Raw genomic sequence first — 24,115 nt, 5'->3', positions numbered from 1 at the left:
CACTTAAAGCACTGGTGATGTTCAAGTGAGTAGACTAGGTGAGGTATCCTCAAGATTTTATGGCATATTAAAATTTAGATTTTTTTATTACAATCATTTCTATTCTCATAAGAAATTAGAGAGGGCCTCCCCAGTGGCACAGCGGTTGAGCACTGGGTTGTGAAGCTGTCTGCAACCTCTGCAGTGCCAGTTCGATCCCCGGCTGCCGGGCGAGGGTCCCACATGGCGCGCAGACCTCTCCTGCCGCCCGCTGCTCCCCTCAGCAGTGTACTTCGTCAGTCTGTCTGTTCTGCTCCCTGCTCTGGCTCTGGTGAATTCTCTCACCCTCCCGCGTTTCTGACTATATCCAGTGCTTGTATAAATAAATAAATAATCTTTAAAAAAAAAAAGAAATTAGAGAGATATAGTGATAAAAAGGATAATTTTTTTTTTTTTTGGTAAAATATCTTTTTTTTTTTTTTTTAAAGATTTATTTATTTATTTATACAAGCACTGGGTACAGTCAGAAGCACGGGAGGGTGAGAGAATTCACCAGAGCCACAGCGGGGAGCAGAGCAGGCAGAAGGACCGAAGTACACTGCTGAGGGGAGCAGCGGCGGCAGGAGAGGTATGCGCGCCATGTGGGACCCTCCTCTGGTGGCCGGGGAGCAGCCGGGGATCGAACCGGCGCTGCAGAGGCCGAGGGCAGCTTCGCAACCCAGCGCTCAACCACTGCGCCACTGGGGAGGCCCAAAAAAAAAGGATAATTTTTTAAAATTCATTTTGTACTATACTAAAAATTGGTGGATCACAAATGGTAGTTAAACACATGAGAGAATGAGATCCAGGTCAGATTTCCAAAGAAAACCCACTCAAAATGGATTCACCAAAATTCAAAGTTGATTATTAGCAGAGTTGGAAAGAGAATGCAAATTTCCCAATATTTAACCTAAAATTCTTCATTCTCTCTCTTCCATATCTCTTCAGTAGCTACTGGTAATCATGGCATATCTTAACAAAATTCACTGCTCACCATATACCTATATATCTCTCTCTCTCCTCCATCAAGATTTAATAAATGCAAATATTTTACAGTATTTGGTTTAAATCTTTTTATGAGACAAATTGCTATGTGTAACATTCAAGTCTCCTTCTTCCTCCAGGAATAAACACTAATCTTGGAGTTTATGTGTTTTTGTCCTTTCTTGTTTTCATTCCCCACAGAAGAATTTATATAGTACCATGAAACCACAGCCCTTCCATCAGAATATACATATTATTATGCAAAATATTCAAAGTAGGCTATGAAACCAACTACTTTTGAAAATAATCTTTAAAGGTAATTATTAATTCAGAGTGTGTAATAATGGTCCAGTCTAATTAGACCAGGATCTTTTGACTTGCTACTTGACCTTAGCTCCAAGCTCCCATCTTTAAAGAGACAATTAGATTAATTTGAACTCTATCCCCATTATTAGTGCACTTTTGTAAGACTGGTTATTGAATGATTGTGACTAACTGGCTGGATAAGTTTTGCTCAACTGAACAAAATGAGACATTAAGAAACTCAACTCATTCACCCACCTTTAAACTGCACATGGCTAACATTAATCAGGGAGCATCTTAAGCACAGTCTGACCTTGCAGACCAAGTATCAGTCATAGACTAAAAACCACGACTTTGTACACACACGCGCACGCGCACCTGGATAATTATTTTGGGAGTTATTTTAAAAAGTAATGTTTTTCTATTATAATGGATTACAATATATCACCTATAGCTAGAAAGTTTAATGTTCACAAAACAGTGTATTTTTTTAAAAATAAAGTTCAGGAGAAATACAATAAAAATTTTAAAAAAGCTAAAACATTGAAAGAAATGAAGTCTTGATTTTGTAGTCTCCATTTTATTTTTTAAGATTCATTTTTATTTATTTATGCATACAAGAACTGTGTGTAGGCCAGCAGTGTAGGTCAGGGGAAATGAGAGGATTCACCAGCAACAGAGTGGGGATCAGAACAGGCAGATCTACTGAAATACACTGCTGAGGGGAGCAGCGGGCAAGACAGGAGAGGTCTGTTGTGCCATGCAGGTTAGCTCCCTGGCCGAGAATCAAAATAATGCTGCAGTGGCTGGCAATAGCTTGATAGCGCTGTCTTTAATCCCAGAACCACCAGGGAGGCCCTGTACTCTCCATTTTTAAAAAATGTGAGGTCTCTTAAATGCCAAGAGGTAGCCTTAGTAGCAGCTTTAAAGAAAACTCGGTACACTACACATGCTAAAGTATTTGATTAGTAGAGCTAGTTAAAATGTGTCCCAGCTCTATACAAAAATGTCAAGTAGAAAAAAGAAAAACCAAAAATGTCAAGTAGGTGTACTTTATTTTTGACATTACACAGTTTCTTTTCCTCTTTTGAACATTCTTCTTTTTAAAAGTTTCTACTCTGCGCCTTTTTTATTTTCTCTTCTTCAGGATCTTGCTATGCAGAGCCTTAGTCAGAGAAGACTGTACAGAGTGATACCACGATAATGTGTTATCCTGGGCAAGTAACATGCTTCCATTACAGCAGAGGATAAAATACTTTAACGCAGAATAATAATTACGGTTAACCTGACATTTCTCATCTGTAAAATATTGAACTCTCAGCTTTAAAATCCTAACTTTTAAACATTGATATCTGTATTCCCAGGTGTGTTATGCAAGTCAATGAGAGACAGGATGGCAGTAATTCAGTGGCAGCAGCGGGGCTGGTGACTATGAAGTATGTGGTTTATTTTTTTTCCCTAGAAAATGAGACTATAGACTTTGGGGGCAAAGTGGTGGCCACTGTGATAAAGACAGATACAAAGATCAATGTAAAAAAATTGGGATTCAGAAATAAATCTTTAAATTTATGGTATCAAGTTGTCATGGCAATTTAATGAGAAAGGATCGCTTTTCTTGAACAAAGGGCTGCAAATTGCTAAAACAAATGGATAGCCACAAGCAAAAAAGATGTATTTACACTCTGTCTGATAGCATGTAGAAAATTAACTAAAAGTGTATTATACACTTATATATAAGAGCTAAAATGCCAAAGCTTCTAGAAGAAAATCTTTGTGACTGTGGAATAGGCTAACCATTTTTATTTTATTTTTTTGTGTAGAAGAACTGTGTTGTAGACTGGAGTTTCTGGGGTGGGCAGAGAGAGGATTCACCAGAAACAGAGTGGGGAGCAGAACAGGCAGATTTACTGAAATACACTGCTAAGGGAAGCAGTGGGTGAGACAGGAGAGGTCTGCTCCACCACGTGGGTAGCTCTCTGGCTAGCTAGGGATTGAATTCATGCTGCAGAGGCTGCGGATAGCTTCACAGTGCTGTGCTTTACCCCCTGTGCCACCAGGGAGGCCCTGTCCTATTTTTATTAAAGATAAAATTTATATTTATTATCCTCCTTGTAATTCTGAGATCATTTCCAAGAGGAAGAAATCAATACCATCTTCACCCCATTTTAAAATATGAGATTAGTAACTGACTATGGGTCATTTGACAGCAAAGTTAACAGGATAAAACAGTTCTACAGCCAGCTGATTCAAAGGTGTACAGTTAAGTCGAAAACAAACTGACCATTAGAATCACCAGACAGCTCTTAAATTTCACATTCCCAAGTAACTGTTTTGGAAATTCTGAAAGTCAGAGATGGCATATGAAAGTGGGTGTTAGAAAAGGGAATTAAAGATAAATCAGAAAAAGCCCTAGCCTTTAAGAAGGGAATAATGGGAGCAAATGAAATACACAAATAACTATATACAAAGAAAACTATGAGCTATCTTAAAGGAGAGAGATCGTACTCAGAAAGCACTGTGTAATTCAGGAAACGATTCACAGAACAGCTGTTGACCTTTAAACAAGCTCTTAAGTACCTGCATGCTAGCTACATACAGCAAATACCTACTCGGGAAAGCCAGAAACCTGGATTCCTTTCTTTTTCACCTTCTATGATCAAGCCAAGTCCTCGGTCCTGTCAAATTGTCCATTCTTTACACTGTCACCAGAGCAATTATTCTAAAATGCAAATACAATCATGACCATTCTCAGACTGAATCATATTAGCAGCTCTATATACCCTATGGATAACAAAGACCAAATTTCCCTTTGTTCTACATATAAGACACTCCACAGTGTGTCTAGTTACCATCAGTAGTTTCATCCTATTCCTCCACAGTATGTACTCTCTACTCCAGCCAAACTGGAGTAGAACCACCTTGCAAATCAAAGTGTACTCTGCCCTTACACGTCCATATCTTTACAAATAAACTTGCAGAGGGTTGAATTAAATGACTAGGTCTTTTTGCAATTGTAAATTTCCAGGAGTTTATGTGTTCTATTGTCTATTCTACAGAGGGACAGTAAATATAAAAAAATGGGTTACAATGGATTATAATCACTTTCAAAGTAGTCAAAAAGTCAAAGAAAACTAAAATGAATGAATGAATTTCCCTATAATATCTTCAACTTGTAAGAACAATGACTGATTCTGGCCTAAAACAAACAATGATGGAAAAATACATTCCACTGAAAAATCTCAAGAGAGGCCATATTTGGCATCTCAGTGGAATAAAGTCCTCATTTAAGTTAACATAGCATTTCAAAGCAGATTGCTAGTTAAATAATTGCTTCTCCCCAAAGTACAATGCTGTGGAAGTTGAAATATGAGCCACAAATGAAATTACCTTGTCAAGGTCATAAAATAAGTCAAGCAAAATTCCAAAACAGAACCTTTGATCTTAAGTCCAGTTTTACGTTCTGATCTTTTGATAATAGCCCAGCTCTGTAAACTCTGAATTGTATACGCCTCTTGTTGTGTTAGTTCAGTGAAATTTATCTGCTACTTTTTAATAGAATTTTGAAAAGGCCAGTACTTTGCTACTCAAGAGTTTTACTACAAAGGAAAAAAAAAAAAAAAAGATAACCAGATCTACTTGAGAAACATCTCTGCATCATTGTCTTAAAAATGAGATGACAGGGCCTCCCGGGTGGCGCAGCGGTTGAGCACTGGGTTGCGAAGCTGCACGCAGCCTCTGCAGCACCAGTTCAATCCCTGGCTGCTCCCCGGCCACCTGAGGAGGGTCCCACATGGCGCGCAGACCTCTCCTGCCGCCCACTGCTCCCCTCAGCAGTGTACCTCAGTCCTTCTGTCTGCTCTGCTCCCCGCTCTGGCTCTGGTGAATTCTCTCACCCTCCCGCGCTTCTGACTGTACCCAGTGCTTGCATGTATAAATAAATAAATAAATAAATAAATAAATAAATAAATAAATAAATAAATAAATAAATCTTTTTTAAAAAAAATGAGATGACACCCTGACTAACCTCTGAGAGACAACGCTCTCTAGGATTTTCACCCCTCTGCATGAGTGTATATATATATCACAAGAAAATTTGGAAAAGAAGTGACAGGAAAGTGGTAAATATTCTGATGATGAAGCAAAATGAATAAATCTCATTTTTGGACAATCATTTATTAAGTACTGAAATACACAAAAGTAAAAACTCAGGACAAAAACAGGGTTAGCATGGTTAGTGACCTTCACTTCAAACATGTTCTATCAACATTAAACACAAAACTATCAGTACTAAACTATTAGCAGAGACATGATTTTGGCTAAAAACCCCATTTTAGGGATTTCAAGGCAAGTTATTGACCTGCATAAAGCTCTTTTACTTCTGTGAAAAGAAGGAAAAACAATATATATGTCAGATCTAAATGGTAAGGTGCTTTTTAAAATTAAGTGTAATAAACATGCATCACAGCAGATAGACAAGCATAGGTACATGGAATGGTGCAATGGCAAGGCCTCAGGAAGTCTTGCTCCAAAGACTGTGTTTTTCTTAACCACCAAAAGCAAATTACTTAAAAGAATTCACCAGGCTATGGCTAGATGGATTAGCAGCTCCTATAAAAGGGAAAATTAGTTAATTTTAGTAATGCCATTGACTCAGAGGAAGAGAAAGTCAGCCCATCAGAGTGGCTGAGAATTCTAAAAGAGGGGGAATGATTAATACCCTGGTATCAATACAAAAATACTAAATGTCGGACCCTCCGTGATGGCACAGGCGGTTGAGTGCTGTACTGTGAAGCTGTCCACAGCCTCTGCAGTGCGGGTTCAATACCAGCAGGCTGGCAAGAATCCCATATAGTGAGGCAGACCTCTTCTGTCTCGCCCACTGCTCCCCTCAGCAGTATATTTCGTAAGTCTGCCTGTTCTGTTCCCCACTCTGTTGCTGGTGAATCCTCTTACCCTCCCGCGCCTCTGGCCTGTACCCCGGTTCTTGTATAAATAAATAAATCTTAAAAAAAAAAATACTAAATGTCTGTGACTAACAGAAGAAATAATCTCATTTTAAAATGAGATTTTATCTGTTTTAAAGACAGATAAAAATTTAATACATATATTGCAACATGGCATAACTAAAAATAAAAAATAATATAAATACCAGAAGGGAAATGAAAGGCAGGCACAAATAAATATAAAGGAACCCTGGAAGCCTCTAATGACCACAAGATGAATGAGTTGACAGGCAGCATTATGCCAGGATATGTGGGGAGATGCCGAGCACAGGGGGGATAAAGGTTACTCTTTTCTTTTAATACAATGGGTCATGAGATCCCTAGTAAAGTGTGGAAACCAATTTTGGCCACCATTCTTGAAGAAATATGAGGAGAGGGCCTCCCTGGTGGTGCAAGGGGTTAAGCACCGCACTATGAAGCAATCCGCAGCTTCTACAGCATGAGTTCAATCCCTGGCCAGCCAGGCAGCAACCCACATGGTGCAGCAGACCTCTCCTGTCTCGCCCGCTGCTCCCCTCAGCAGTGTACTGCGGTCAATCTGCCTGTTCTGTTCCCCACTCTGCCTCTGGTGAATCCTCTCACCCCCCACATCTCTGGCCTGTATCCCAGCTCTTGTATGCATAAATAAATAAATCTTTACAAAAAAAAAAAAAATGAGGAGAAATTGGAAAGGGTTTGAGCAAGAGGGAAAACGAAACAAAACAATAGAAAAGAGTACCTGTTAGGAAAAGAAAAAAAAAAACTTGCAGCTTATCAAATAGAATAAAGATTTAATTATAGTCCTTAGGAGGGACCGTAAACTTCAGCTTCTCCTGGTTCCTTATGTCTCAGTCAAATATCACTTTGTTACTGGCCTCAGCTTCTGACACACAGTTCTGTCTTATTCCTTTCACAAGCATGCTCCATTCCAAAGTTCTTACATTCATGCATTTATGGTCCCTTCTGCCCCTTAAAGATGTTAGATCTTCAAAAGTCAAGACCCTGAGCTCTGCTTCATGCCTATGTCCCAGGCATGGGTCATAGTAGGTATCCTATAAATATTTGTGAATCTATATCCAGGAAGAATGAACATGAAAAATGAATGTTCAAATCAGAGCAAAACAGACACTAATAAAATATAGGAGGAATTACTCCTTTTTTATCTGCCAAAAGCTTTATTGTTTTCATTTGGTCCATGGCTTGGTCAAGAGCTCCAGGGAGAGGCTCAGGCAAAAGTCCTTTACACCAGGGGGGTGCCATCTGGAAGGAGGAATTACTTGATAGTCAAGATAAAACATGCACACTGCTGGGAGCCTTTAAGAATAGATATTCATCTAACTTAGGAGTCTACCAAACTCACCTGCCCTAAGCTAAATAATTTTGAATGGCTACTCCATGATTTAATAATTTGCAGCACAGAAATGAAATTTTACAAGTAATAAATAAAAAACAAATAATCAGTCATATCAAATCATTTAGCACTTATGGTTCTGTAAGTACTTATTCTATATGAAATGGGTCTGTTTAACCCAAATAAAATAAATAATTTGCCCAAAATTACCCAGATCATAATGGGTGGAGCTGAAATTTAAATCCAGACAATTACATAATATGTATCATAAGGCCTAATATAAAGTTGAAAATAAAAATTAAACAAGGCAAAAATATATTAAACAGTAAGCATAATGGATTGACAGTTCATGGCCTAAGAGGCGACATGCTTCTCTTCATGACTTGATATGGATGGACTTTTCACATCCTAACACATTGTAGGAATACTGCTAATATACTTTTTTCCCCTTATAATTATGTCTTTATTCAAATAAATGTGATTTAAAATGAAATAAATATTCATGTCAAACTAGAGACAACAAAATGAAACCCCAAGTACCTGTGTCATAATTATCAACACATGACCAACTTTACTTCATGTTTATTAAATATATACACATACTGAGTTATTTCAAAGCAAACTTTGATGTATTAATATCAGCAATCTTCATTCCACGCCTTAAAAGACTTGATTGAATCTGAAATAAAGTTCCTTTCTTTCAAGTAGAATCAATAGAAGTATAAAGAACACTACAAAGAGGTTTTTGTTATTTAAAAAAAAACACTACCAACAATAATTTCTCAAAAGTTACTAAATACTCTCTAGGCTACAAATGCTTGGATGGATGATAACATCTCAGGCATCATACTATAGCAGGAATATTTTAAATTAGAAAAATGTACAAATTAAAAAAAAAACCTAGGATTTTTGTGCCTATCATGCTGATAAATATTTTTCCAAAAGCAGTGAAGGTCAGCAAATGCAACTATAGGACCAATTAAATACCAACATACCTGTTTGTCTTCCAGCAGATCAGGCTCCCCCTTACTAGAACTAGAGCTGACATCATCTTCATCAGAACTGTTAAGGACTTCCTCCTCATCTGAAGGAAGGTCAGCAAGACCACGATCCAGATCATTGTGCCCTTCCAGGGATGCCCCAGAAGCGCTTCAAAAGAAAGTATTGCATTAGTCACCTTTACAACAAAGAATACCACAAACATACACACACAAACAAAATCATCTTATTTTTGTGATATAAGCAAGGTACGTCTAAGGACTGTAGAGGGATGGGAAGAACCAGCTCAAACAAACTTTTCCTTCCATTTCCCCATCTCAACTGGCAAAAAACCAAATTCACTTTGTTTTTAAAATGAATTCTCTTGAAAAACATATTTCTGTAATAGGAAAGAGGATGACAAGCAAATTTCCCTGCTGCCCCCTTCCTAAGCTTCCATATATCTTTACCCTAGAAGATCAGATCTCTACTCCTAGTATAAACCAAAAAGCCTAATAGGATGTGGGCTGTGTTGACACAAAAGGGCACTGTCCGTACAGGAACATTAGAAGAGCCACTGCTTCCTCAGTAATTTTTTGTTTTGTTTTGTTTTAAACCAATGAACAAATCTATGAGGATCTGGAGGTAATGATGGTGATCCCAATCAACAATGCTTTTGCTATTGTGAACTTTTGTGCCCACCTCCTTGGTTATCACTGATTGTCTTTTATGTAACCACATCATAAATATGGAAAGGAATGAGGTCGTTACCAATTCTTAGGCCCTGTTCCAGGCCCACTGAATCAGAAAGTCTAGGTGCAAGGCCCTTAGGGAATACACACTGAAGTTTGAAAATCACTCTACCAGGGCATTTACCAACTCCTCTTTGTCAGCCTGACATCATCAACATTTCCTATTTGGTGCTGAGACAGATCTCTAGAATCTAAAAGCCATTGCTGCAATCCAGTCTGTGTGGGGAATTCCACAGGAAAGTTCCCTAAGAAGGCGATGGAAAGAATTCTTTCTAACTTTGGCTGTAAAGACTCAGGAACAAACTGCCTGTAGCAATTGTTTTCCTATCTGCAGTCTACAAGAATATCTGCAGAACACAGGAGTCAGTAAAAAACATCCATAGAAAATCATTCAGGGGAAATAGTGGCAAAATAAAGAGACAGTTGCATTTCACTTTGGCAGTCCCCTATAGCAGGTTATGGGTAGGTTAGTCATCTGCCAAGTCTCCTACAAGTTATGAGAATTTCTGATAGGAATCTTAAAACTTAAAGATAAATTTTCTGCCAGTTCCTGATTACACTTTATAGGATACAGACTTGTCTCAAAAGCCATTCCTGGAGCTCAAATGTGACTAGTTGGATGGAGGCAGGATGCCAAAATGCCAAAATGAATACCTCCTGCTGCCAAAGACAGGGTTTCCTATTACTCAGTGGCCGGGGGCTTCTGGGAATCATCACAGTCTCAATCAGGTGGGTACACACCTGGTCATAACTCCCTATGACATGGAGGACACTCACTCCCTGGATGGGGGTGAGAGGTATGGAGAGGAAGCCTTCTAGTCAAATCACTGGCAAGAGCACTGTCTCTGGGAGCAAGAAAATGAGCCCAAACCCGCGAGATAATTACTTGATTTAGATTAGCAAGAACAAATGGCTAACAAGTAGTACAGACTGCAGGATCCAGCCAAATAAAAAGAAGATACCTTCGCCAGTTTTTATCTTAATTCTTTATCTCTACATCCTCTAAGACCCTCTTACTCAAAACATTTCAATCTATGAGTAGCTTCAGCATCACTAGGCAATTTCTTATTAATACAAAGCCTCAGGCCCTATACCTACCTACTGAATCACAGTCTGCTTGTAACAAAATCTCAGTAATTTTGGGTTTTTGGATCAGCCCATCTATGCACTCTTTTGGACTCCTCAGTATAAACATCTTTGAATAATCAGTAATAAAACCATGGCACCCGTCATGAAATTGAGTTTATTTCATCTAAAGAGAAAGCTGAGAGATGGTTTGGTCCAATATTTGGAAATCTATTAAGAAGATAGTAACCAGTTAGTTGCCATATCCATTAGGGATGCAAATGTTTATAAAAGTTAACATTTAAGAAGCAGGGAGAAAAGTTTTCAATATTAAAATGATATAGATCAAAATAAAGTCATAAAATATGGGAGATTTTAGTTCTGAAAATTGCTTTCCTGCAGAAAACCTCTTATGACCACTCCCTACCTACCCCAAATCAGTTTTTATCTATTCTGAATTCCATAAGAGCTCAGTTGGTGGTATATTTCTTTACCTCATTAGAATGTAAGCTCCTAAGGATAAGGAAATTGTCTTATTTCAGTTGACTTCACAGCAGGCCTTCGAAAAGTTTTTACTGAATAAAGAAAAATGAGATTAGAAAGCCATGGGCGTTAAATTTCAGAAGATAGTACTTATGGAAGTGGGATCACTTGGCCACATGGCGTGGCGGACCTCTCCTGTCTCACTCACTGTCCGCTGCTCCCCTCTGCAGTGTATTTTAGTAGATCTGCCCATTCATCTCCCCACTCTGTCTCTGGTGAATACTTTCACACACACACAAGCACACCCCTCTGACCTATACCCCAGTTCTTGTATGCATAAATAAATAAAATAAATCTTTAAAAAAAAAGTTTGCTTTCAGGAAAGAATGAAGGAAGTTAGCTATAGTATAGAATATATACAAGAGTTTTACTCTCTGATTCATGATATTTAGAGGTGTTAACAACCCTGAAACTATTAAGTTGGATTCTATGGTTTCAGAAAAAACACACAAAAATACTCAGTTTCTCTGAAATATAAATTGAAGGATTGTTTAAAACTGGCATTGAATGACTCTGTTAGGAAGGAATACCAGGCTCAGTGTGGAATTTTGAAAAAAAGGGCTTGTTTTATTTTCCAGGGGCAACATCTACCCTAATAAATACCATTACCATCACCCTCCCCCAAAATGGCATTTATAACTAGAATTCTTTTTTTTTAAAGATTTATTTATTTATTTATACAAGCACTGGGTACAGTCAAAAGCACGGGAGGGTGAGAGAATTCACCAGAGCCAGAGCGGGGAACAGAACAGGCAGACAGATGAAATATACTGCTGAGGGGAGCATCGGGCGCGGCAGGAGAGGTCTGCGCGCCATGTGGGACCTTCGCCAGCGGCAGGGATCAAACTGGCACTGCAGAGGCCACGGGCAGCTTCCCTGTGCTGCGCCACCAGGGGAGGCCCTATAACTAGAATTCTTAAAATTTTACCCTAATTATTAAAAACAAAATAAAGACCAGTACATTGCAGCTACTATTCAAAACCCAGGACAATTCTGAAAATGGCTTAAAGAAAAAAATGGAATTCAAAATTCCGGAAAGTATAAGAGCACCTACCCACCCTTTTAATGTAATTAGCTTTAGAGTCATTATTGTTTAACCCAAAGGAAGCAGTTTTAAAAGGCGTTTTCATCTCGGGCCATTAATAGCAGACATTAAATAAACTGAGGGTATAGCCATACAATGAAATACTCAATAGCCATTTAAAAAATGAGGTAGAGCTATAGACAAAGATACAGATTGTTCTCCAGGAAATATTGTTAAATTAAAAAAGAAACTAAGGCAAGTTTCTGCATAGCAAAGGAAATCATCAACAACATGAAAAGACAACCTACTGAGTGGGAGAAAATATTTGCAAATCATTTATCTCATAAGGGGTTCATATCCAAAATATGTAAAGAACTCATCTATATATGTACACACACACACATACACACAAATATCCTGGTCTATATTGCTGGAAAGATGAAAAAGAAACAAAACAACTGTTGCCTATGGGACTCAGGGCTGAGGTAAGAAAGAGACTTCACAATTTACCCCTTGCTGCCTTTTAAAAGCCTTTTTATTATGCATATTACCATTTTTTCAAAGATGTCATATATACACACCATAAACCCAAACTTCAAATATTTTTATTTGGAGATACCTATAAATTTCTTCCTAAGGTGATGAGAATTTAAAAATTCTCCCTTCTTGCCCCCGCTTCTCTAATTTTAGAACTGTACATTTTCAGGGTTGCCTTTATTTTATCCCTTTTTCTACTCTTTTAGGTCCGAAAGTTATATAAACTATGCCTTTCCCTTACAGCCTGTAGAGGCTTATTTGGGAAAACCATTCACATGAGTCTTAGATAATAAGTAGGAGTGATCATCTGGTCATCCAGCTGATGGCTTTGAAAAGAAAAAGAGGTCAGTACAGGGATTGTTTAACAGTCTGCATGGTCCACATAGTCACCACACAACTTGTTGACTACCCCACAGTGAACACCACCCTACCATTAGGCATCACCCACAGCACTCTCTCTGGTTTTAGGACAACTCTGAGCCCTGTAAGTAAGGTTGATGATGCCCTGCAGTGTTCCTGGTCTTAAAGACACAGCTGGAGTCCAAGACTTATCACAGTGCAATTGAGGATTCTTGCTCCTCCAGTTAAGGAGGTAGCTAATATAAGCCTAGCTCTGCATAGCCAGAGAGGAATAAATTGTTATAACAATGTCTCTAGAAACAAGCACTAACTGAAATAAATATCAAATAATTACTAGCATTGTTTTTTTAGAATTTAAAGGATGATTCTTTAAAATGATCTTCAAGAAATATGGGCAGAAATCTTTGAGCTTAGAATTGCCTCCAAATACATATAACAGGTTCCAAATCCAATTTTGACATTGCAGCAAAGATGCTGTTTATTTTATTTAAAAATAAAACAGCCTACCAAGTTGACTTAACATCATTTCTCCCCTTTACCTTTTCATTATGCAATATGCAGAATGTAATTATGTAATATGTAGCTCATTAATAACAGGCCAAATAAAGGTCACTAAGAAGTAATAATGCGGCTAGGATGACTACATCAGCCCACTTCACATTTAAACACACACATTTATACTTATGTATGCATGTATTTTCACACATATATTCTATAATAGCTAAAATGTATAAATCTGCTGACCATTTATTTCAAAAAGTCTTTACTGAGGAATCTGTGTATGTCAAATATTATTTTAGGGGCTAGATGAAAATAATCTAACAGAAAATAATCTAACAGTTAAGGCAATGTTCAGATGATAAGTTCTATTGGGTGCTTCTCTTTTTATCTGTTGAATAAAGCTTTCCGAAACAGACAAAGGCCAAAAGAACTGCAGTAACAAAGCAATTTAGATAAAGGCAGTGACTATTTTTCTAAAAAGAGAACAAAAGTTAGTGCATGCTCAGTGTTAAAGGCAATGCACGGATAATAAGGGCCATCAAGCCAGAGAAATGAGTGCTCTGTGCAGAATGGAGCAGCCAAACAGATTTGAGGTGTAGGCACTTCAGAGAATAGACTCCAGCAAATAAAAAGAGGAGCAAAGGCATCATAACTAAGTGGGAGGGGACTGGAAGGGAAATGACATGAGCAAAGGCTTGGAGATAGTAAAGGAAGTGACACGGAGGATGATCTGCGTGGGGAGCATTTCACTGTGATGACAAGTTAGAGCCTGCCAAGTAAGCTAAGTGCTAACAAAACTAGCAAGCAGCCAAAGCAGAAGAGACAATGATCCATCCATGATGGAAACTGGGGATCCAGCCCAAGCCCTCTTATTTGCTTTACCAAGTTCTAACACTAAAGGAGGGAATCTAGCCGGAGAGACAAGTCAGGAAAGTGAGGTTGGTTGGTGAGCAGGTAAAGATAAACAGCTCACCGTTTGTCTACCTTCTCTATCAGGGTGGCTGTGTTTTTGTGTGAATTGTACATGCCACATTGCTTCCATTAATATTTTTTCATCATAATCCTAACAGCCACTGGAAAGGGGGTGAGACTTTTGGAAAATATGACCACTCTCTTCCCATGCTATACTCTTGATTGTGACTCAGTATGAAACCACTGTGTAGTAAAGCCTCATATTTTGTTCTGCATTGACATCTGGGGAAAACCAAGAGGGCCCTAAATGGCCTAAAAGTTGCCCCTCTCACTTTGCTCCCTAGGATAAGGTCCTCCAGCCAAACCTTATTGCAGGGATCAGACCCAGTTCTGGCTTATTCCTACCAGACTTTAGCTCCCGCCAACACACCAAATTATTCAAACAAGTCAATCACATCCTCCTGCAGGATGGGCTCCCACCCCTTAACATTATAAACCCTGCCTCCCACAACCCCAGTGTGTTCCTGTGTGCCCATCCACGTCTTCTCCCCTGGGCTGTGAGTACATATGACTGGTAAACTGCTGTCAATCTCATCTGTCCAGGGCTATGTCTTTGACCATCCCACAAACTTGGGGCGAGACTCCTTTCCTCAGCAAAAAGGTAATTGGGAGGTAATTTAGCTATCAAAGACAGCGCCATCCCAACAGATCCTTAAGTACAGAACAGGTGCACTGGTGGTAATAATCTAATAGGATTAACCTGATAAATCATATTAAAGGGTAAAGTTAACTTCATTTATATCTAACTATAGTTCACATATAAATGCAAACAGACCATCATAATAGACAAGTTATATTCAAGTGAGAGGTACTGCAGTTAAGTGTTGCAGAAATGTGACATATTCTATGATATGGAATATTAAATGTTACAGTAGATACAGACCCCACTATAATAAAATAGTGGGGAATTTATAAGGAAACTAGTATTTAAACCAAAGGACATCATTGCATTCAACTCAGGTCTCATTTTATCCAAGTCTGTTCTCATTTTCTAACAGGAACCACATCTGTAATTGGGATTTCCCACACATGATAGGAGAAAAGGACAGCAGACTGCTAGGGAAGCCCACAAGCAGCCACAGAGGAGTAGCTCCCTCCTGCCTAGCTCCTCATCTATGTTTAGCTTCCTTGATTAGGAAACCAAGAAGCCTCCTATCATTTTCCTCAAATTTGGATAAGATCAAAAGCTAGAGTAAGGAAAAATGGAAGGGAAGTGAAAATAAACATTCAACAAGTGAGATAAAAAATTTACTTTTGAGGGCCTCCCCAGAGGTGCAGGGGTTGAGCGCTGGGCTGCGAAGCTGCCCACAGCCTCTGCAGCGCCGGTTTGATCCCCGGCCACTGGCGAGGGTCCCACACTGCTCCCCTCAGCAGTGTATTTCGTCAGTCTGCCTGTTCTGTTCCCTGCTCTGGCTCTGGTGAATTCTCTCACACTCCCACACTTCTGACTGTACCCAGTGCTTGTATAAATAAATAAATAAATCTTAAAAAAAATTTTTTTTAAATTTACTTTTGACAAGATCATAAACATTTTATCACAGTTTCATGAAAGGGGCAGAAAGAAGGCAAGGAGAGAAGACACTGGTTTCATCCTAAAACAAATCTGCATTTGAATTGAGGTTTTACCACTCACCAGGCTATGAATATTTAGGTTCTTTGAATTTACACTTCTCTAAATTATAAAGTTGAGATAACACTACTGGTTCTGCTGATTAAAGGAGAAGGAACATGTCTAATACATGCAATGGACAAGAAATAAAGACAGATTTCCAAAAAGCAGGCATAAGAAAGTGAGAATATTATAGTTGATTAAGTAAGCAATATGTCAAGAGGAACTAGAAGCTTTTACTCTTGTTTGCCCCTGGTAACCCCCAAATTTCATATGCTAACTGATCTATTAATTGCATTTATTAATAAGTGAATGGCTTTATCCTGATACCTCACATATATTCATTTATTGAGTATCTAAACCCAGTCTGCTATCTCTTCTGGCAAGGCCCATGAGCTAAGAATGGGTTTTGCCTTTATAAAAAGTCAAGAGTAATCTTTTGTAACATGTGAAAATTACATAAAATTCAAATTTCAGTGCCCACAAATAAGGTTTTACTGGAACACAGGCTACATCTACCTTGAACATTTTATAAAATTTTCTGGGACCTCTCCCTCCCTGTTCTAGCAGGCAAGAGAGCAAAGTCATCTTCACTGATTTAAAGCATGAAGAGGCTCCACCCTCTAAGCTGTACAAGAATCTGCTGCCTGAAAGGACAGCCAGTCTTTTCACACCCACTAAAGAAGAAGCAGATAGAGGCTAAGTACCCAGCCTGTGCAGCCCTGCAGGGTATTCTTCAGAAAGGAAGAGATTAAATCTTGCATTGCCTTCCTTTAGCATCAGCATAGCTTTAGGTTTGGACAACTTAGAACCAGAAGCCCCTCCTTAGTGTCAATAGCCCACCTATATAAGCCAGATTCAAATTTGTGTTTACTAAAACAGTTCTTCCAGAATATCGGAGGGTCTGCTTTCTCTATCTAATAAACTTTGTTTATCATGGAAACTTTATTTCCAGTTAACAGTACAAGTGGAGATAGCATGGCCTGAAAAGTCTAAAATATTTACCATCTGATGTTTTATGAAATAATCTGCCAACTCTTAGTTTAGAAGATTACCCCAAAGAAGTAGTATATCTATTTTGGAGCAAAACTGCCTGTTTTTGTTGTAGAGCAACCCCGATACAAAACGGGGTGCCTGACTGTGGGTCCTCACCCGCGCTTAAAAGGACTTATTGTAACAGGGTGGTCCCCAGGAAAGGGGGAGGTTTCAGGTTCCCTGCCCCACCTAAGGAAGGGTGGAGCTGAGCAGGAAGAGGAGAAGCTGCAGAAGAGACTGAGGAAGGAAGGAAGCAGGATGGAGCCAGGAGACCTGGAGGAGGCGCATGGAGCCTAGAGACACGTGAAGAAACTGCGCTTGTCTTTGGGTTGTGGACTGGGTGACACAGATGTGGGTGAGACCCATGGGGAGGTGACAATGGCAGCTTTTATCTTGATGTTGATTTTGCTCTTTTCCTTCCGGGCTTGTCTGGTTGTTTCTGACCCTTTTCTGTGGGTCCCCACAGGAAGATGCTTTAGACTTGTGGCAGGCTTTGGGGCCTTGTTCTGGGCCAATCCCATATGGATGGACTTTTACCCACGAGGGGACGGGTAACTTTGGGTGCTTCATTTAGAAACTAGACTCTTTGCCTTACCTGTATTGTTTCCTAGTTTTATTAAAGTTCCTTCCCATTAAAGTCTCCTATGTTTTGTGTTGATGCGGTGGATGGCAAAACCCATTTAGAACAGGCAGGTTTGCGGGGCTTGGGCTACCCCTCTCCCTGTCCTATAACATTATCAATGCTCTGCTGCAGGCACACGTGAAAGGTTAATAAAAGGTTTATTTACAAAGGGAAGGGGAAATGAGGAAATGTACAGCTCTGGGAGAAAAGTGGGAGAGAAAGTTTTAAATGAGTCCTACCCGATCCGCCAATTAGGAATCCCAAAATGGCGCTCTGAGAGCTGGCTGCCAGCCAGGAGCAGTGAAGCCAGGAGGCGAGCGATCGGGAGCCTGAGAGCCCAAGGCCCACGTGTTTGGTTTTTTATATCCAACCTGACTGCCCAACTCCACCCTCAGGTCCCAGCCACCCTCCCTTGGTGGTGATGGGATTTGTCTTTCCCAGAGTCTTAATGGCTTTAGTCTGGAGTGGGGGTGGAGTCCACAAAGTTAATCCTGTATGGGATTAACTCAGGACATCACTTCCCCCTAACAATTTGAACTGAGCTCTGCCACTTACTAGCTAAGTGAAATTGAGTAAGCTTTTAACCTCACTCAGCCTCAGTTTCCTCATCCATAAATCGGGGGGTAATAATCCCATCTAGCTGACAAGTCTTTATGAGGATTAAATGAATTAATACACAGAAGGCACTAACAATAAGGAAACATTTCATTGAACACTGAACATGAAAAGTTCACTAGCTAGCCTACTCTTTCTTCAGATATATACAAAACTATCAAAGAGGGTTTTTTAAAGATCACTCTAGACACTTAAAAGTCTAAAATTGTACAAAGAATGACTGCAAGAGAGAAGCTTCTGCATTATCAGTCATGTGAAACAGCTCATCACCAGCTTGCCTGTCTGAGTAAAGAACTCCTGCAATGAGGTCATGTGAGTCACCGTTTTATAGCAGGCTATTACTGGGCTTGCTTTCCATATTTCATTTCACTGTTTCATTTTGGTAGCTTGCTACCTGTGCAGTAATATCTCAAAGCTCAGAATAATCACAGTTACAAATACATCACAACATTGTCTCCTGTTTCTAAAAGAATTTCAGTCACCAGCATAAATAACTGCTTTGGAGGCATCCCACTGCATCTCAAAATACCTTTTCAAAGCTCTTTTTTTAAAGATTTATTTATTTTATGCATATAAGAACTGGGGTATAGGCCAGAGGTGTGGGGAATGAGAGGATTCACCAGAGACAGAGTAGGGAACAGAACAGGCAGATCAACAGAAATATACTGCTGAGAGGTGCAGTGGGTAAGTCAGGAGAGGTCTGCTGTGCCATGTGGGTCAGCTCCCTGACTGGGGATCGAACTCATGCTGTAGTGGCTTCAGGTAGCTTCATAGTGCTGTGTCTTAACCCCTGCACCACCAGGAAGGCCCCTAAAGCTCTTTTTAAATAGCTAGATTCATCCATTTTTGGTAACTAGTGATCACAACAGTGACAAACACCCATGAGCAACACAGGCTAAAAAGGTCTACAATGACATTAGAAGCATGTGTCAATTATGCAATAAAGTGACTGATTCCTTTGGGAATATTAACTTCATTTTGCAATGTGGAGCAGATCACTCTTTTGAATGTAACTATTTTTTCCATGTAACTATTTTCATACTGGACTAAAGTGGAGTCTAGTATATAGCACATCAAAACATGAATTGTGCGGCAGGAGAGGTCTGCGCACAATTCATGTTTTGATGTGCTATATACTAGACTCCACTTTAGTCCAGTATGAAAATAGTTACATGGAAAAAATAGTTACATTCAAAAGAGTGATCTGCTCCACATTGCAAAATGAAGTTAATATTCCTGCCGCCCGCTGCTCCCCTCAGCAGTGTACTTCGGTCCTTCTGCCTGCTCTGCTCCCCGCTCTGGCTCTGGTGAATTCTCTCACCCTCCCGCGCTTCTGACTGTACCCAGTGCATGTATAAACAAAACAAACAAATGAATAAATAAATAAATAAATAAAAACATGCCTCTATTTAAAAAAAAAAAAAAAAAACATGAATTGTGTGCTCTGAGTCCTAGCTAGTAGCACTCACAAAAAGAGGACAGTAGGGCAGTGAAGAAAAAGGAAGATACCAGAAAGCTGGAGGAAAAGAGAAGAGCCAAGAGGGAGCAGGTAGAAAGATAGGTCCTTGAGCATATGCCACCAAGTCCCTTTACTGAGCTTCTGGTGGGACAGGTTTTACTTGAGGCACCAAAGTGACACAGCAGAAGATTCTGTTCCTGACCTTGAGGAAGGAATGTTGACACTCTCTCACTTTTAAGATAATAATGGTTTTCTAGGGACAGAGATTAAGTACCCCTAAACTTTCCACTTACTCCGAAACTTTCCATGATAAAAAAACTAAACAAAACAAAACCTCTCCTTTCCCAAAAAACCTTTTTTCCCCCTCAAGTGGACTGGTGCAGGGAAATGTGAACGTTCAAAATAAACAAAGGGATTCTATAAAACTTTCATAATTGAAAACATGAAGAAATTGCCATCTCCAAATCTTTCTTATCTCAATTATCTCAAGCGTTCTTCATAATCACTATTTTATTTTTAATACTTGAGAAGGAAAGGTCAAAGGCAGGGAGAGGATGGGTGAGAGACAGCAAATTCCCATTGGGAGCTCCCCAAAATGCAAAAAATCAAACAATGTTGACACGTGGATTACATGGCAGTGGTTTTCAGCATGCTTCCTGTACCCAGCCTCTAAAGGAGCACACTTCTAACCCCTCTACTGCCTACCCAGTGAAGGAAAATGATAAATTTCTTACATTTTACAAGGTAAACCCAGGGAAGAAACAGTGTTTTCACTTTAGCATCAAGTAAGTATAATGAAATGGAGGCTTCTGTAAGCTCTGACACCTTCATTCAACATCACAGATTTCAATGACAGAATCTACCCACGGGGGATTAGCAAAAGACAAGCAGAAATATTTATTGGGGCCAAGATTTTAATGAGCAGGCAGAGAAGATATAAATTTTAGAGTACAGAAGAGTATACAGAAATAATTTGGCTCTTAATAGTGGGAGAACCGCTAAGAATTTAAAATGCTTAGAATTTCTAACATCAAAGTCAATTTAATGAGACCACATTTAAGAAAACGGCTGAAATCTCATTTTAACCTAAGATATGAAAGCATCAACAATTTATAAAGCAACCACCAGGTATAAAAATATACCAAACTCATTTTCCCAACAAAAAATTCAAAAAACTCACTCAAGGGCTTACTTTTATAGCATTTAAAGTTTGACCTACAAAAAGATTTCATGTATTTTAATGAGACCAAACCCCATTTCTTTAATAGTCATAAATTCACTTTTAAATCCTTATTTTATATTCTTTTAAATTTTCATTTACAAGCTTCCTTATACTTCCCCAAATATGGTGCTGAGCATATAATATGCAGTTAAGTACCTGTTAAGATAGCACTTAATACATTAAAAGGGAGAAAGATATAATCTAGCAAATAGTTTTCAAAAGCTATCTTTGCAAGTCCACAAGCTTATTTTCCTTCGTGGCATCTACTGCATAGAGAAAAGAAGTTATTTTTAGTAAACATTTTTCTAAAATATTTTATAACTTTTTTAGGTAAGACTCTCATTTTCCCAGTTTAGATATCCAGCTAGTACATGAGTCCATATCAAGTCTCATAAAATACTTTATTTCAAAACAAGGCAAATATTTTGGCAAAACAGGTTCAATCCTGAAATAATTATATGGGCAATGCATCTTTTAAGGGATTTCCTATAGCTAAATCATTTGGAGCAATTCCCTATAAATAAAAATTATACCTGGCACTACACCAGGTTCTTGACTACAAGAACCTGCACATTTTTGCCAACTGCAAAGGCACCCATAGACTCTAGATTTTTTAGTTTTCAGTCTCTCTATATGTAAGACACATCGAGAATTCTTTCTTTTATTTCTTTTTATTTTTTTTTAAGATTTATTTATTTATTGATACAAGCACTGGGTTCAGTCAGAAGCGCCGGAGGGTGAGAGAATTCACCAGAGACAGAGCGGGGAACAGAACAGACAGACTGACGAAGTCAACTGCCAAGGGGAGCAGTGGGCGTGGCAGGAGAGGTCTGTGTGCCATGTAGGACACTTGCCTGCGGCTGGGGATCGAACCGATGCTGCAGAGGCTGCGGGCAGCTTCGCAGCCCAGCACTCAACCGCTGCGCTACGAGGGGAGGCCTGAGAATTCTTTCTTTTAAAAAAGTTTCTTAAAATTTTAATTTTTTTTAGTGATACAACTGCCTATTGTCTAAAGAGCACAAAAAGCTATCTTAACATCTCTACTGCTTAAGAAATTGTTAAAAATTGCTTTTGATTGGTGTTGAATTTAGACCCTATGGCTTCTACAGGTTAGTGAAGAGGACCAGCGAATGAAAGGAACAGAGTGTTTCTTGCTTAATCATTCTACAATAGGAAAGGATGCTCACTATGTATTTAATAAAGACATTCAACTTCTCTTCTCCAAAGGAGTTTTGTTTTTAGTGAATTGCAGTAATTCTCCAATCAATGTAATTGCTTTCCAAAATTAACAGATGTTTCCTGTGCATTCTGAAAGTTTGATCAGTGGGACACTAGCTTACCCAAAATGCAGTTGGATTTTGACCTCATACAAGTTAGAAGCACTATTGAACTTGACAATTATTTACTCAGATGTGACCACCTATTTTGTGCCAGGTTTTCTGCTAGGTCCAAGAGTACAAAAGTGCTTAATCTCTTGTAATATTTTTTGCTATGTTTTACATGGTGAATGTTTTGTTTTCCAGGGTGGAGGGGGAGTGTGCGCAGGGAGAGATTAACAAAGTGCTATGATAGAATATGTTAGTGCTGTGCAATAATAGACCATCAAGAAAAGGGATGCCTCGTACTGCTTGATATACAATCAATATAGTAAAGTAAGTATTACTTTTATTATACTATAAGCAGGATATGCCCAGCAAAATGCTATGGTAGGGAGTGGCAACATAAGATCCACAAATGCACTTCCTTGTTTAGTCTTTCAATAAATATTTACTATGAGCCTATTTGTCAGGCACAGTTCTAGGCATTGGTGATATAGCGATGTAGTGAAATTTAATGCCTCCCATTCATACAGGCTGTAGTCACATAAGGGAGACAGAAGAGCAAATAGGTAAACAGATAATATACTGACATGACAGGAAGTGTTAGAAAAGAAAATAGAACTGGGTAAATGAATAAGAGGAGCTAATGGTATTTTTTTTAACTTATCCAGTTTTATTTTCCTTTCTAACTTTTCCCATTGATTCACTGATTATTCCCTATTGATTTTATTATCGATTATTGAATTCTATAAAAGCAAAATATAGGGCCTCCCTGGTGGCGCAGCGGTTGAGCGCTGGGTTGCAAAGCTGCCTGCAGCCTCTGCTGTGCCGGTTCGATCCCTGGCTGCTCCCTGGCCACCGGAGGAGGGTCCCACCTGGCGCACAGACCTCTCCTGCCGCCTGCTGCTCCCCTCAGCAGTGTACTTCAGTCCTTCTGCCTGCTCTGCTCCCCGCTCTTGCTCTGGTGAATTCTCTCACCCTCCCGCGCTTCTGACTGTACCCAGTGCTTGTATAAATAAATAAATAATTAAACAAATAAATAAATAAATCTTAAAAAAAAAAAGCAAAATCTATATGTAACTAAAATTCTCTCTATAAATCAGTAAGATAAAAATCTAAACTCCAACATTCTCTGAAGGAAATCATTTGCTCCTAGGGAATAAAATTACTGAAAATATCCCCTTGAAGAGTTAAAATGTTACTATGTTTAAATGAGAAACAGAGACAAGGAAAACTGGCAAATTGAGGGCACAGGATTTCAGCAGCCTCCAGTAACAAAAGCCTTCAAAGCAGTATCACTCATTTATTCCTTTTCTATACTCCGTTTTAGCATAAAACATAAAGAGGAGAGGCAGGAAATAAGTGTTGTAGGGCAGTGAAACATGTATGTACCTGTAGACTAAAACCTCAAAGCATTTCCTTCCTTGCTCTTTGATAATAAAATATTCAGACAAGTGAGACCAATAGTGTAGCTGTTTTGAGTGAAACTTAATTTGGATTAAATTGAGGAAAAATTATAAATTTATTAGATACGTGAGCTGTAGGATATTCTATATGGAAATCAATTACTTTCATATACATGTATCTACCTTTAATAGCCTAGTAGGAAAACTTTAGGACTTTAAGTGAAGTCTGCTGTAATTAATACAGACACAGTGTTAAAATGTGCATCAGAGTATATGTAGAAGAAATGTAAATGTTTTCTATAATATGATTTACAACATTTATTTGCTTAAAAAAATGAGACAAGCCAAGTTTACTTGAACCTAGGCAGGATGAATACAGATGTCAAAGTAAAAAGTCAAAAGGAGGCATCTCAATCAGTTTCTCAATAAGCTTGGAGGTAGTTTCTGCAAGTCTCTTG

At 38.9% G+C, this 24,115-nt stretch overlaps 1 protein-coding gene across 1 annotated transcript in view; it reads right to left on the bottom strand.

Annotated features, from left to right (window-relative positions):
• Positions 1-24,115, bottom strand: part of FGD6 (FYVE, RhoGEF and PH domain containing 6) — a 102,819-nt gene that overhangs the window by 58,007 nt on the left and 20,697 nt on the right. Inside the window, exon 3 of the mRNA XM_037513856.2 lies at positions 8,634-8,787. Coding sequence (XP_037369753.1) covers positions 8,634-8,787 — 154 coding nt within the window. The remainder of the gene's footprint in view (positions 1-8,633; positions 8,788-24,115) is intronic.

The sequence above is a fragment of the Talpa occidentalis genome, unplaced genomic scaffold (genome assembly GCF_014898055.3).
Source record: "Talpa occidentalis isolate TD23 unplaced genomic scaffold, MPIMG_talOcc4v2.1 talOcc4.16, whole genome shotgun sequence".
In the NCBI taxonomy this organism is placed as follows: domain Eukaryota; kingdom Metazoa; phylum Chordata; class Mammalia; order Eulipotyphla; family Talpidae; genus Talpa; species Talpa occidentalis.
The sequence above is the reverse complement of the archived record's forward strand: the minus strand, read 5'-3'. Positions and strand labels throughout refer to the sequence as shown.